Source organism: Hipposideros armiger, unplaced genomic scaffold (genome assembly GCF_001890085.2).
Source record: "Hipposideros armiger isolate ML-2016 unplaced genomic scaffold, ASM189008v1 scaffold_950, whole genome shotgun sequence".
Classification (NCBI taxonomy): Eukaryota; Metazoa; Chordata; class Mammalia; order Chiroptera; family Hipposideridae; genus Hipposideros; species Hipposideros armiger.
The window spans coordinates 625,148-639,873 of NW_017732300.1; the positions used below are offsets into that span (position 1 = coordinate 625,148).

The 14,726-nt window shown below is 40.3% G+C and overlaps 1 protein-coding gene across 1 annotated transcript in view; it reads right to left on the reverse strand.

The window, feature by feature from the left end:
* Positions 1 to 13,072, reverse strand: part of TDRD5 (tudor domain containing 5) — a 46,569-nt gene extending 33,497 nt beyond the window's left edge. Inside the window, exons 1-4 of the mRNA XM_019630818.1 lie at positions 12,422 to 13,072; positions 11,403 to 11,810; positions 9,499 to 9,692; positions 1,900 to 1,983 (exon numbers count right to left, since the gene is read on the reverse strand). Of these exons, the coding sequence (XP_019486363.1) occupies positions 1,900 to 1,983; positions 9,499 to 9,692; positions 11,403 to 11,810; positions 12,422 to 12,653 (918 nt within the window). The 5' untranslated portion in view covers positions 12,654 to 13,072. The remainder of the gene's footprint in view (positions 1 to 1,899; positions 1,984 to 9,498; positions 9,693 to 11,402; positions 11,811 to 12,421) is intronic.
* Between the last annotated feature and the right edge of the window lie 1,654 nt (positions 13,073 to 14,726).

Consider the following 14,726-nt stretch of genomic DNA (forward strand, 5'->3'; position numbering starts at 1 on the left):
CCCCAATTCCCCAGCGCTGTTCCTATCCTCCCAATTCCCCTATAAAAATCTTTTAAAAAAAAACATTCTTTCAGAAACCAATGTATGCACACACATATTCACATGATTTTATGTAGAAGGACAATACTAAACATGCTATTCTATAAAATCTGTTTTTAAAGTCCAACAATATGTCAAGGAGATACTTCCGTGTAAATTAACTGAGATATACATAAGCTTTCTTACAAGCCACATGATATTCCTTAGTTTGGGTCGATAGATTGAATTTAATTAACCAATCTTTTTTTTTTAAGATTTTTTTTTTTTTAATTGGGGAATTGGGGGATGGGAATGGCGCTGGGGGGATCCGAACTGGCGCCCTCTGGCGTCCAAGCCAGCTCTTAACCAACGCGCCACCAGCCCTAATTAACCAATCTTTTATCAATGAATGCTTAATTTTTCTCTAACATATTGTTACCATAAAAAAGTCATATTGAGCAAATATCCAAACAGGAAGACAGGGCATCAATGCACCAAGGTTTTTGCATTTCTCTCAATAAAACCACAACAGCTGAAATGGAATAATATAAGGCAGTAAGAGTCATAATGGCACTCTGGTTATTCAAATCACAATTAACAGCTCCCACCAAAAATTTAAGTGTACATACCTTTTGGCTCAATGCATAATAGCCAGAGAGCTTTTTTTTTTTTTTCTTTTTAAAGATTTTTATTGGGGAATTGGGGGGATGGGAACAGCGCTGGGGAACTGGGGGAAGGGGAACAGACAAGTTGCTGTCATTTTTGTTCTTCAGTCTAGTTGTGGAGGACGCCGCCTCACCGGCCCAAGCTGGCACCATCATTGCGCCCCTCCCGGGTAAGGCAGATCAGTCGCTGGCTTCTGGACGGCCGCTCACTGCGGCTGCTGGCAGCTCACACTGGCTGCTGGCTATACACGGTAGCCCATGGCAACCCAATGCCACAGGGACTGCAGCCTACGCAGTCGCCGGCAACTCACAGAAGCCCAGCTCTAGGCTGAGCTGCTGTTCAGCATCTCAGCTGTGGAGGGCAGTGTCACTGGCCCTCATATGTGGGATCCGAACCGGAGCCTTCTGGCGTCCCAAGCCAGTTCTTAACCATCGCACCACTCGGCCGGCCCAATAGCCAGAGAGCTTTTACAAATTAATAAGGAGAAACAATAAATTAAGCCAAGGACATAAACAGGGAATTCACATAAGAAATATAAATGGCTACTAAGCATATGAAAAGATGCTCAGTGTAAAAATTAAGAGATATAAATGAAAACCTGTATGATTTTAATTTGCATAGCAACATTTCACTGTCGGTGGGAATATAAATTTGTTCAGACCTTTTAAAGGGTAACTTAGTAGTATTTATCAAAACTTAAAATATTCAATACCTTTGGCAATTTCACTCCTAGATAAATGTTCAAGGACATTAACTGCAGCATTTTTTTAAATAGCCATGGCTAGAAATAACCCAAATGTTAATCAATAATGAATCTCATAAGTGAAATATTATACATCAACACAATGGGATACCATATGCTATTTAGAATAGTATTTGACATACGTATATCTAAGACTGGTATTGGAAAGATCTTGAACTGTTTGTTAATAATTTATTGGGGTGAGGGGAATAAAAAAGGGAAGAGAGAGCATTAATGAAGAACTTTCATTTTCTAAATAATTTTAAAAACATTTAAAAGTTTTAGAAGTAATTTAGGTTATTTTTTCTGATCTTAAAAGAATAGCCACTTGATTTGCAGTATATTTGAAAAGATCACATATAGCTATAAATATAAAAGAAATACCTGTAGGCAAATTAAACTTAATCATAAATGAAATCTAAAATGTATAATCAACTATTCTTATCCATTTCCCCCAAACAGAAAATACTTACAAATTTTATCTTATGTTTTAGCTCTGGATTGATAGTCCCTCCAGGTCCAATTTTTGCAATAACTGATTTGAAGGTGTTCTCCAACTATGAAAAAAGAAAAAAATTTCAAGCTACAATTAAAAAAAAATCAAAGATAAATCTGAACAGCATGTAAAGAAAACAACTATCAAAGGAAATGTATTTCGATCAAATGGATAAAATACTATTCTTAAGAGGCACTGTAACATTTCTTACCATATAAAATACATTTGGAGTAGCCGGAATCTTTACAAAACTAAACACTGAAATTTTCCAGGATAATTAATATTCTCTATAAAATTTATATTCTAGAGTCTTCAAATCTCAATTCCATACTCTTACCCAGAAAGGATTTTTGATACTAACTTTCTTCTGTTTATGAAAGTATTCGATGTTTACTAAACACATACTTAGTGAATGCCTAATGCAGGGAAGAGATGGATGGTGGAAGGTGGCTGGGAGGGGGGACGAGTGTGAGCCTGGGCACTGGTGGGATGACTGTCTGACCCTGAAGGGCGGGAAGGAGATGCTCTTCAGTTGTAATAAAAGGGAAGAACCAGTAGGGATACAGAAAGGCTCTGTGAATGTGAGTTCAGAAGGTGGAGAGAGTTACTATCTGATGACTTCAGTATTCGGAGTTCAGAAGCAAGGCCCACTCCTAAGAATAAAAGGAAAGCGGGGGGGTGCTCATACAGTTGAGAAAGTGAAAAAATAAAGTTGAGGAAATAGATGATTATCTAAACTCAATAGGTAGGGAGTAAAAATAGGAGAGGCCTCAGTTAAGATAGCAGGGATCTGAGGATTTTAGTAGAGAGAAGCCAATGGCACAGGGGGGCCCCAGTAAGGTAAAAAGGCGATGCATGGGAATAACTGAAAAAATAAGCTGGAAGCACAGGAGGTTATGATCAGAGAGGAGCATGGAGCATATCCAGATAGCCAAGGTCCAGTGAACAGCCACGGCAGTGGTGACCTAAAGCAGAATGACAGATCATGAGTTATGTTTGAAGAAGCAAGTAAATATAAAAAGATATATATTAGAAAAGACACAAAGATATAAAGAAAAAACACAGATTACCTAAAATCCTATCATATAGACACAATCGTTATCAATATTTTTCCCTCTATACTTTTTATTTTGTAATCTTTTTTTTTTTTTTTTTAGCTGAGCCACCCTGCCACCTGTTGGCAGCTCAATGGCAGCTCAGCTCGAGCCGGGAATCAAACCGCTGTTGCTCAGAGCTCGCACTCTTGACCAAGCTCTTAACCAACTGAGTCACTCGGCCGGCCCTAATCTTTCTTCTTATTGTCACTTGGCCTGTCACTACTTACAAACTGTCACCTTTTAGGTCTGTATCTTCATCTGAAAAATGAAGATAATCTCAATATGTCAAGAGTTGACAGGAAAATGGGATGGAAGGGAGCGTAGAGTCCTATGATTATATCACTAGCTTTCACAAAAGGCCTCAGCCTTATGTTCTTTTGCTTTTCTATCCACCATGAGATAATTCCCTAAAGCTCTTCCAGTGAACAATAAGAGAACCTAAAGATAACTGATTTTTCACATCCCTACAGGCTCCTACCATCTGAAGATTCAGTACAACAATTTATTAAATTATCACTGTGCTAGGTGTTTCAGGGGACCAAAAAAAGGTCATTTTTGACAGCATCATTCCTCTTAAGCCACTTACAATTAAGTAGGGAAATAAGATAAATGTATAAACAGCTATAGCCTAAGGCTGACTCTAAGCACCATTAAAGAGGTACAAAAGTGCAGCAGGATAAATCAAATTACGCTATAAATATACAGGAGGCTTCCTTTTAGAAGGGTCAAAAAGGATGGGGAAAATATTGCAGAGAGAGGTGGTACAGAGGGCAATGAAGGTAGAAGGAACTCCTCATGAACAAAGGAAAAGAAATAGTTTACCTGAAGGCATTAGGGAAGTAGTGGAAGAAAAAACTGGAAAAGGTAGACTGAAGTCACACTACAGAATACTTTAAACACCAAACTAAGGAGTTTTTCTTGGTTATGTAAACAAAAACCAATACCAGAGATTTTTAGCAAGGGAGAGACATTATCAGAATTTTAATCTGGACAACCAGTTAGTTAGGAGACCACTGCAACTCTCTGGGCAAGAGTTTTAACTAGGGTGCTAAGAGAGTAAGAATAGAAAGAGAGAATACTACAATGGTGGACTCCACAGAAATTCGGAAACAATACAATGGAGAGAAAGGAACTGCTGGTTCTACAGGGATGAATAATAAAGAGACGACGGAAACAGCCTCACAAGTTTTGTACAGAAAGCTAACAGACTTTGGAACATAGAAGGTAGGCTTTTGCTGGTTTTTAATCAATTCCAAGTGTTTGGGAAAACAGGGAGATAAGTGGCAGGATGGTGAATACAAATGTGATTTGTCTCTATGAATTACGGCTTGTAACAGGTCAGCAACCTATGGCTATTGGTCAAATATGGCCTACCATCTGCCTTTGTACAGTCCATGACCTAAGAACGGTTTAGACATTTGGGGGAAAAGTAATATTTTGTGACACATGAAAATTATATGAAATTCAAATTTCAGTATCCCCCAATAAAGTTTTATTGGAACACAGCCACACACCATTTACGTATTGTCCAAGGTTGCTTCAGCACTACAAGGGCAGAGTTGAGTAATTATAATAGAGACCATTTGGCTCTCAAAGCTTCAACTATGTACTATATGGCCTTTTAGAGAAAATATTTGCCAAGTCTGGGCTTAAGATGTCAAAATGATGGGCTCTTAGCTAGCAACAGAATGCTTCTCAAGAAGATGACAAAAAAAAAAAGATTTTTTGCCTCTAGCTTAATGATTATATTAAGCTGACTTTAAACTGAACAGAGTGAGGGAGAGTTCTTAAAGTCTAGGTAATCATGGGGATAGCTGTAATCAGAGGGTAGAAATTATTATAATGTGTGTTTGTGTGGGGGGGAGTAAGAGTAGGAGGTGATCAGTGATTGACATAAGGAAAGTAATCAAGGGAGTCCCTGATTTCAAGAATGCTTTAGTCTCAGATGCCCATATACCAAACACAAAGAATGGACAATAAATCAAGTGAACAAAAGATTATAATATAGTGGCATATATAAAGATGGGAAGTGCCCCCCAAAGAAGCCATATTCAGTTGGGAGTCTACAGGGCCAGAGAAGAGGCAGGGAAGAGCTTTGAATCAGAGATACACTTCTTAGAAAAATGGACAAAAACATGAATAGGCAATTGATAAAAATTACCACTAAACAGCTAATAACTAGAAATATAGTTATTTGTCTATTAAACTGGAAAATTATTTTTACAATAACGCCCATTCACTCGTCCAACAAATATGTACTGAACATATACTATGTGCTTTGCACTGTATAAACAGCTATCCAGGGGTATATTATATACACAGGGGTAAATAAACTGGACATGGTCACCGCCCCCATGGAACTTGTAGTCTAGTGTGGGAAGACAAACAGGAAACAATCATGTAAGTAAATATATAATTACAATGATGATAAATGCTATGAAAAATCCCACAGAGTGTCATGAAAGGATAACACACCTGAAGGTGTCTGGAGAGCAATGGGAGATCTAGCTTAGAGCGGAGTTAGTAAGGAAGAAGAGGTCAGGGGAGAGTTTTCTGAAGAAGTGTCCATTTAAGGGCCGGCCGAGTGGCTCAGTTGGTTAAGAGCTCGCTCAAGAGTTTGAGCTCTGAGCAACAGCAGTTCGAGTCCAACCCNAGGCAAACCAATGGATTTTAACATAGTAGAGTTAAAAAGTTCAAATTCCACAGTGCAACTAATCTCCAAGAAACCACTACCTGTCAAGTTATGGTATACTATCAAAGAACATTCACAATTTTTTGAAAAGGCTATTAAAATACTCCTTTCCCAACTATGTATCTGGGTGAGGCTTGGTGTATCCTAAAACAACAGTATCTCAAGAGACTAAAGACAGGAGCAGGTATTAAAGTCCAACTTTCTTCTATTAAGCCAGATATTAGAGATCTGCAAAAATGTAAAACTATGCCACTCTTCTAATTTCCATAAATAGTTATTTTTCATAAAAATGTTATTTGTGTTCATGCAGATAGATTTATCATTATTTTTTAACAAATATTTTTTAAAGTTTTGCAGTTTTAATTTCTATATGATAAATATCAATAAACAATGGGTCCTTAATTTTTAAGAGCCCTGAGGCCAAAGTGTTTGAGAGCTGCTCATTTAGAATGAGATACCTGAAAAATACATTGAAAACAACCGACTCCTACCGCATTTCAATCATCATGTCTTCAAGTAGCTCTGAGGAATCTCTGCTATAGGTTCGGATGTAGAACTGACTAGGAGAGATGACGTACTCCACGAAGACTCCCACGAGAGTGCTGGTGTCTAATGGTGGCAGTCTACATAACTGCTTGTCCCGCACGGCATCTGGTGGCACATCATGACTTGCCATTGCCAGGCTGAGCTGTGACTTGTCAATTTCTACTTGCTACAAGTTAGAAAAGAAATCAAAGAACCCACTCTAAGTCTTTGGGGGACATTTCAAACTCTATGACAACATTTTTCAAAGAATAGTTCATGAGTTGCCTTTATAAGCATCACCTGGGAAATTGTGAAAATGAAAATTCTTAGGCTTTAGCCCAGACTCACTAATTCAAAATACCTGGGAGCGAGGCTCATGATTATGCATTTGAAAAATTCCCTGGTGATCCTTACCTACATTAAAATATGAAAACTACTGCCTATGACATTAGGTAAAGAATTAAAAGTGTGTTACACAACTGCCCTATACAAAATTAAAAACATGGCACTTCCAACATTCAGGCTGAACTAAGATTCTCATCCTACACAACCCTACCAACCAAAGTAACTTGAAAGAACGGATTTANGTGTGAACTGGAACACCTCTTAGGCAGGACAACCTAACTACATGTACTATAAGCCACGAAGGCACACATTCTTTTTGATGCAGCGATTCCTGTTCTAGAAATGTAGCCTGTGGAGTAATGGAAATACGTGCAAACTTGAGCAAGATTGTCATCATAAGGTTACTTTTAACAGCAAAAACTAGAAACAGCCTACATGCTTAACCTAGGTTACAAGTAAAATAAGTCCTGACACATCCATACTGACATTAAAAAATTAGGTTATATTACAATATTTAACAATGTGGGATGTTCACAATGCAAAATGACGGCTAAAAAAAAAGCAGGTCACAAACCTGTACCAGAGTTATTCTAATTTTTTTTTTCAAAAAAAGAAAACGTCAAATTTTCTGAGTGATAAAAGTATAGGTGGTTTTTATTTTCCTCTGTGCTATCCTGTATTTCAAATCTCTGCAATCAGTCTGTATTTGCTTTTGTAATAAGTTTTTAAAAACATACATGCCTAGGTGATATTTAGAAACAAAAGGTAAAAGCATTTTAGAAAGAAGATGCATGAGACTAAAAAGAGAAATAAATAGAAGTTACATCTTAGAGGAATATACTACAGACCATTTGGCCATATGATGAAATATTAATACATTTTTAATAAAGATCACAAAATTGGCACAGACACACATGCAAAAGCAATGCTAGGTCTCTCATTTGACTAAAAGCTAGGCAATATGGAATTTGACTTGCCATACTAAAGATTTCATCAAAACTCGGGAAAAACAGGTAGGGAGCAGCTAATCTAAATTGGCCAGAGGAAACAACTTCCAGAAAATTGCATTAATGAACGCACTGAATTGCTCCTTCTGACCGTAATTGTTTAACATGTCCAGTTGCTTGTCCAGGACACTCTTCAAACGACTGCTGAGGGGCATCCCAGTCGGGACCCCCCTCTCATTTCGAAAGCTGTAACTTTCTGCTCTAATAAAGCTATCCTCTGCTACAAACTTAAAAAAGATTGCTGAGCCAGGTTATCAAGTGAAATAAAAAACTTTTTTTCTTACATGCAATACCAAAGCCTCTACTAGTTGTAAAGACTATCAATTATTTCAGTGCAAATTAAGTTAGGTGGCAACTGAGACCCAGCCCTGATTTTGCATTCATTTAAGAGTAGATCTTCTATAATTCCAGGTTTACCTACTTTAAATCTCATGCTGAATATTACAGTCAAGTTTTCTAACGTGTAAGACCAGGGTAGGATGGGTTGCTAGATGGTGTTAAGGCTAGAGAGCCTAGAAATGCCAGATTCTTGTTCCTTCACCAAACACTCTTACAGGCACTGAAGCAAAGTAACACCATTGATTTGTTAGCTGTGATCTAAGGCTATACACTAATGCAGAGAATTCTGATGAGCTGGGCTGGACAGAGCATCTGAGGCTTCACTCACTAAAAAATACAGCTAATCTATACTCACCCATTCACATTTTCATTCCTCATCTGGACTTCCTCTCAAGAGGTCAAAATAAATGAACAGAATTTGGTAAAAAGATTATTCATATCTTGCAAAACAGGCTTTAAATTGTTCTAAACCATTTGCTTTGTGAAACAAAGCACAGCAAAGGGCAAGGGTAGGGTACTAATGACCAAGCGTGGCTGTTCCTCTTGCAGGTGAGAAATGAATCAACACTAATCCTCATTTTACACAGTAACACTTGACTTTTTTTCTTTTTAATACATGTTTTCCTTATGAAAAAAATAACATGTTCACTGTGGAAAAACATAAAGATGATCAAAAAGAAAATAAAAGTCTATAAATTTACAATTTAAATTTAATATTTTTATATATTTATTCTTTTCCTATGCACATAAAGAAACACATAAACTTGCAGAGTTTTGAGGGAACACCTAGCAAACTGACAGATCTATAATTCTGAAGAAATAGAAAGTTGTACTTTTTATAAATAGGATTAGGTAGGATCTGCTAATTATGTAGAGTCTGTTCTGCTAGGAAATTAAAATATATAGTTTAGGAATTAGAGCCCACTCCTTAGAACAAAATTTAAACAGTTCTGATGGCAAGAAATTGAACTGGAAGTGAAATGCCAGGAGCAAAGGTCCTAAACTGCATTTATTACTGGCTGGTTCCAACAGTTCTGTTTCCAACAGTTCAATAAGGCACTTTTATATCTTGAGTTTAATTTCCATGTGCTTATTCTGACCTCAACTTATTTTTTTTCTGACCTCAACTTAGGTTGTTATCTTCCTAACTTAACCAGGCCTTTATCGGTTATATTCCAGTAGTTTTTATTCAAAGTCCTTCAGCATTATAATCACAGAAAAATACCAGGATTCTAGTGCTCGGACCCAGCCATTCGGGTGAAGATATTCATGAGTTAACTTGTAAATATGCTTCTATAACTTTGGTGAGAAGCTGGGCCTACAGATAAAGATTTGGAAGTCATCTGCAGAAAATAGTAGAAACCATGGAGTTGGCAAAATTGCACTCTTTCCTCACGGCCACTTCTCACTTCTTACTAATCCACACAACAACAGAAAATGCTTAAGTTAAATCTGAAATCAGTGAATGGCCTGAATTTTAAAACGTCAGCTTCTCCATCAGATCTAAGTAATAACCATTGAATTTTAATACATTTTCATTGTATTTATATCTCCAAACTCCAATATCTCACCTGGTTTAATTTTTCAGTGTGATTCAGCCTTGAAGTCTCCAATACATTTAACTTAGAAGTCTTTTCCATGTTTAATATTTGCTTTGGCGGTTCCATGTTTGAAGTGGGTTGTGAAAAGCGTGCCTTTGCTACTGGAAAGCCTGGGGAATATGATCCTTCTTGTTTCATTCTAAAATGCTGGGTAAAAAATTTACCTTTTGTGAATAAAAGGAGAGAAAAATTGTCACTAGAAATTTCTAGTTTGTTTTCTGGTGGTTATACATAGAGGCTACTGTGACTTAACTGCCCTCAACTTAGAACTAAAATTTAAGGAAAATAACCTTACATTTTCAACATTAAGCCACAAAAATTTATATAATGAAGTGATTAGTCATCTATAGAAGAAAACCAAGAGATCACAAGTGTGTTACTGAAAAAATTGGGACTACCTACAACTCCACTTAAGGTCACCTGAATATAATTACAGAGAGGCAGGATTCAACAGGCAAAAATCTGAAAAGCTGTACCCTGTTTAGGAGAGCAAAAAGTCTCTAAGTAAGACGTCTGTTTAGAATTATGCTTCTCAAATTGGATAGCCACCTAGCAGTATGTGTGTGTAGTGGGGTGGGTTGGGGGGAATGAAAAGCTATAGAATAAAGGATATTATTCTAGAGTATAGATTTTTTTTTCTTCAAGATTTGTAGGGTGGGGAATACCACTGGAGAGGTGTCTATTATACAACATGATAGATGTAGCACTAGACCTCACCTCTTTCTTTATCCTAAGATCAAAATCACCAAAAAAGTGAATTATTTCCAAGATATCCTGATGATTGGAAGAAAGGGCCATATATTGGGAACATGAAACTCTTTTAAGTTTAATAGCATGGGTTAATCTCCCTGAGTTTGAGCACCTGAAGAATACTGATAGGGTTGAGGGCTAGACCCTAAACACTCAGTGGCCCCCACGGCCTTCCCTAACCAGACCATGTAACTCCCCCGGGCATATCCTCCTACAATTACATTACCCACCACTGTTTAAATACTGGTTTGTAAGTTCATGACATTCTCATGGTTCACCTATATCAATCTAAATACAGATTTTGGAGAGTAAGAAAAATCACTGAAATAGGCATAGAATCCCCCCAATAGGCTCAGTGCATAGATTCTATACTGTCGAGGGTCTAGAGAAACACTCTACAAATGATCATATTGGTCTTTTGAGCCTCTGGGAAGGACAGTGATTGGGGAGGAAAAGCACTGGATAGCAGTAACAAGAGCTGGGTATCTAATCCTGGCTGTACCACGTTTCCAACCATGTGACTTTGGAAAAGTCATTTCGCTGCCTGAGCTTCTGTATCCTTATCAGCAAGAGTCACTCACCCTTCTTGTCTATGGTATGGCAACGAGAACCCAAGGTAAAATGCTATACAAATAAGGTGGTTATCATTACACTACATAAATGACTGCAGTGCCTGCTATGATATCAAAGATCAGTGATGGCAAAAATCAGATGGCAAATGCTATTAACCAGTATTATTTTTTAAACTTTTCATTTTTCATGTTATATCTTCTTTACATGAACACACAGAACTAATGTTCATTTACAGGGCTCTAGAGAGAGCTGAGCTTGTGTTTTTATAATGGCTACTACTTAGTATGAGCTTGCTAAATGCCAAGAACTTTACAGACCTCATCTCATTTAATCCTCAGCACAACTACAAGAAGCAAGTATTATTATTTCAGTTCTAGAGATGAGGAAACCAATGCTCAGACATTTTAAGTAACTTGCCTGGGATCACTCAGCTAGTGAGTTATAGAGCCAGGATTCAACTTCAACAAATTGGCCCTTCCACACTCTATGAGTCACGACTGCTCCAAAAATTTGCTCATCCACAATACAGTTACCAGTGCTAACATGCTTACCTGCTGGCCATCCTCTCTGCTTTTCCTCTGATACGCTCTTCTTTAGCGTCAACAAAGAACCTGCTCTGGTCTGCTCTACAGAAATGACATCTGAGGCAGCATTCAGCACTTCAAATATAGACAGGAACCCATACTGCATGTACTGGAATGATCGTCCAAATCGCCTGGCAAATGCTTTTTCAAAATCAGAAAGGAGAACAGGAGACAATGCCAAGAGGTCCTTCAACTCACTCTTCACAACAGCTGGAAGAATGGGGGGCACCCTTCCTCGGTAAGGTGCTCGCCGAAAAGAGCTTGGCCCAGAGCAAACAATGGCCCTTCCTTTCTGCATGGAGGTTTGAACTTTATGGCTGCTCCTCTGTCTTGCGACTAAATTTGCTATTCCTTTGGTGTATTCATCTGGAATGGCTAAAGAGATGTAAAGAAAGAAATCATATTTAGGTGAACATTTACTCCCTTCTTTATCTTTTGCATCTGTGGTTATGTGGGCTTTTTTTTTTTTTTAAACTCTCCCAGGAGCTGTGTAGCTAGGCCACATGGTAAATACCAACGCTTGGTTCTTCCATTTTTTGCATTTTGGACAACAGCTATTAGTTCATCTACCAGAGGATAAAGACAGATAGGTAAAACCCAATATATCATCATTACTGACTCCTGAAAGGTTTGAACCTCTGGAGATGAACAACCAACTTCCTGCAATTGTTTTTTTGTGTGCTTCGTGGAATTCAGAAAATTGTAACTAAAATGTACCATTGTTATGTTTCTCCCAACTTAAGGTGCAATCATCTGAAATCATATGCAAAATGCAGCTTTTGTGAAGGCTCATTTTCTGGGGAAAGGTTTCTTAATTTGGCTAAAGCTCTAACTTTGCCCCCATAACCTCAAAGGAGTCTATGATTGACCCCCCACCCCCATCCCCTGCAAAAAAATTAAAATCCCCTGCCTAAGATGCAGGATAATTGCTAAAAACAGTTCTTGGATAAGTGTTTATTTTTACAGACCTTCAAACCTTAACCTACCTTTTAGTATTACAGTGCCATTCTCACAGGGGCAGACACTGACAACATCAGGCATGTCCAACACCAGCTCCATAGTGGAACGATACCCAAGGATTCGGAGTGGTAAATGGTTGCCAACCATCAAAAGGTACTCCTTTTCCAACTGCTGTGGGGTCAAACCATCTTTGGCGGAAATGAGAAGCGACCTTATTTCTTTCCTCAGGCATTCCTGTACGCGCTCTTGTTCAGACATTGCACCCTACAGGATTTAAGACAGAAACGCTGCTCATGGGGAAAAGCAGGCACCCCCCCAAGATGAAAAAAGGCAAGTTCAAAGCCACCAACAGTGGGATATAAACAACTGAGATGGGAGTTTGTCAAGGTGGTGAGGCAGGCGCAATCTCACGAGGAGCCTCTGAATCTTGGGTGTCGCAAAGCCTCCCCGCAATGCTCACTCGACATCTCGAGCTGGGTTGATGAACTTAACGTTGTTGTCTCAAGAAATCACTGGCGCCGGCTCTTTGTGTGAGCAGTCCAAGTTCCGAAGCGTTAACTCGGGTTTATTTGGGGTCTTACTAACCTATCTACTCAGAACGGACTCCGGGAACCAGGGCTGGGAATGAAGCAAACGCAAAATGGCCTTCGCCCCGTGGCTCCAGGTGAAGCCGCTCGCCCCGGGAATACGTTCTCCAGCCTAAACAGACGGGAGGCTCCCCGCTTCCTCCGACCGACGTCCCCTTCGCCCACCCCCTCTCCACCTGGCCGGGATGAGAAGCCCCCTTTCCCGCCCGCAACGTCTCACGGCCCCCGGTGGCGTGGGGAGGGGTCCCTTCCACCTGCCCCGGGGACGGCCCACCACCCGGGGTGACAGAGGCCGTCGGGAGGAGTACAGGGGAAGCGCCCTTTGCGGCCGACCCCGTCTGGCCGCCCCTCACCCGTCTCGCCCCGGCGCCCGCGCTGCCGTTGTGGCCCGAGAGGGTCAAAGGCGCCCTCCGCGGGCGCGCGGCTGAGGAAAAGCAGCGCCGCGGCGGCCCGCGCGCCTGCGCACCGCTGCCCGACGGCCGAGCGTGCGCCGCAGCGCCGCGTTCCAGGCCGAAGGCGCGCGGCCCTCGGGGCCGTTGGGCCGGGGTGGCCGCTCCGGGGTCCAGTCTAGGGTCCTTGCCAGTCTCAGGGCCGCTTGTCCGGGCTCCCAGGCGGCTCCCGGGCAGCGAACGCTGCCTTCCGGGATCGCCGGCGCGTTCCTCCTTCGACGTGGTTGGGAGACGTGAGGTGGGACTGGAGCGCGAGAACCTTCCCAAGCACCTCCCAGGCAGGGGCAGCTGGGAGAAGGGTTCTTAACTGGGGGGTGCCTTGTGCCTCAGAATCACCTGTGGAGCTTATTTAAGGGTGGGGGAAAAAAGATGCCCAGGTCTGATCAGCAGAGATTCTGATTCAGTGGGTCTAGGTCTACTAGGGGAAATGACAGGCAATTCTGATGTTTGGTGGAGAATCACTGCAGAGCTAGAGGAATGGATGGGCCGAGAAAAGCTTCCTGGATGAGTAGAGAACATTGCAGGTGCCCCTGGAGATAAGAGAGCTGGGGAACTAAAGGAGGTATTTGGGGAAATTAACTGGGGGTGTGTTTACTGGATGGGTGGAACGAGCAAGATTTAAGATTTATAAGGCCCTCAAAAACCAGAAAACAGTAGTTTAGCAGGTATGGAATAGAAAGGGATAGCATAAAAAGTTTTACCTTAATGTACGACCTAATTAAAGGGACAAGACAAACCAAATATAACCAAGGAATTTGAATCAAAAAGGAAACCTGGGCGGGCCGAGTGGCTCAGTTGGTTAAGAGCTCGCTCAAGAGTTTGAGCTCTGAGCAACAGTGGTTCGATTCCTGACCCGAGCTGAGCTGCCGCTGAGCTGCCAACAGGTGGCAGGATGGCTCAGCTAAAAAAAAAAAGGAAACCTGATCTAAAATCCCATGACATAATAAATCCCCCCCAAAAAGCTCTAGGGAACAAAATGTTCCATCAATGAGCCAGGAATATTGAAGAATCCCTGCAAGACAGAAACTAGAAAGGATTTATGAGCTGCTATACTCGCATGTAGCAGAATGGACAGGGCTACATAGCAAATTAACAAAAAGGGAAATGAGGGGACACAAAGAATGGATCCAGACATTCCGACATCTGAATAACAGGTGTTATAGAAACAACAGAAAGAATGGTAGTGAGGGTTGGGGGGTTTAAAATGTCCAAGATATGAATAAAAACACAAATTGTCAGATTAAAAGGGCCCACTAAGTTCTTAGAAAAACTAATGAAAAAGATCCCATCCTAGA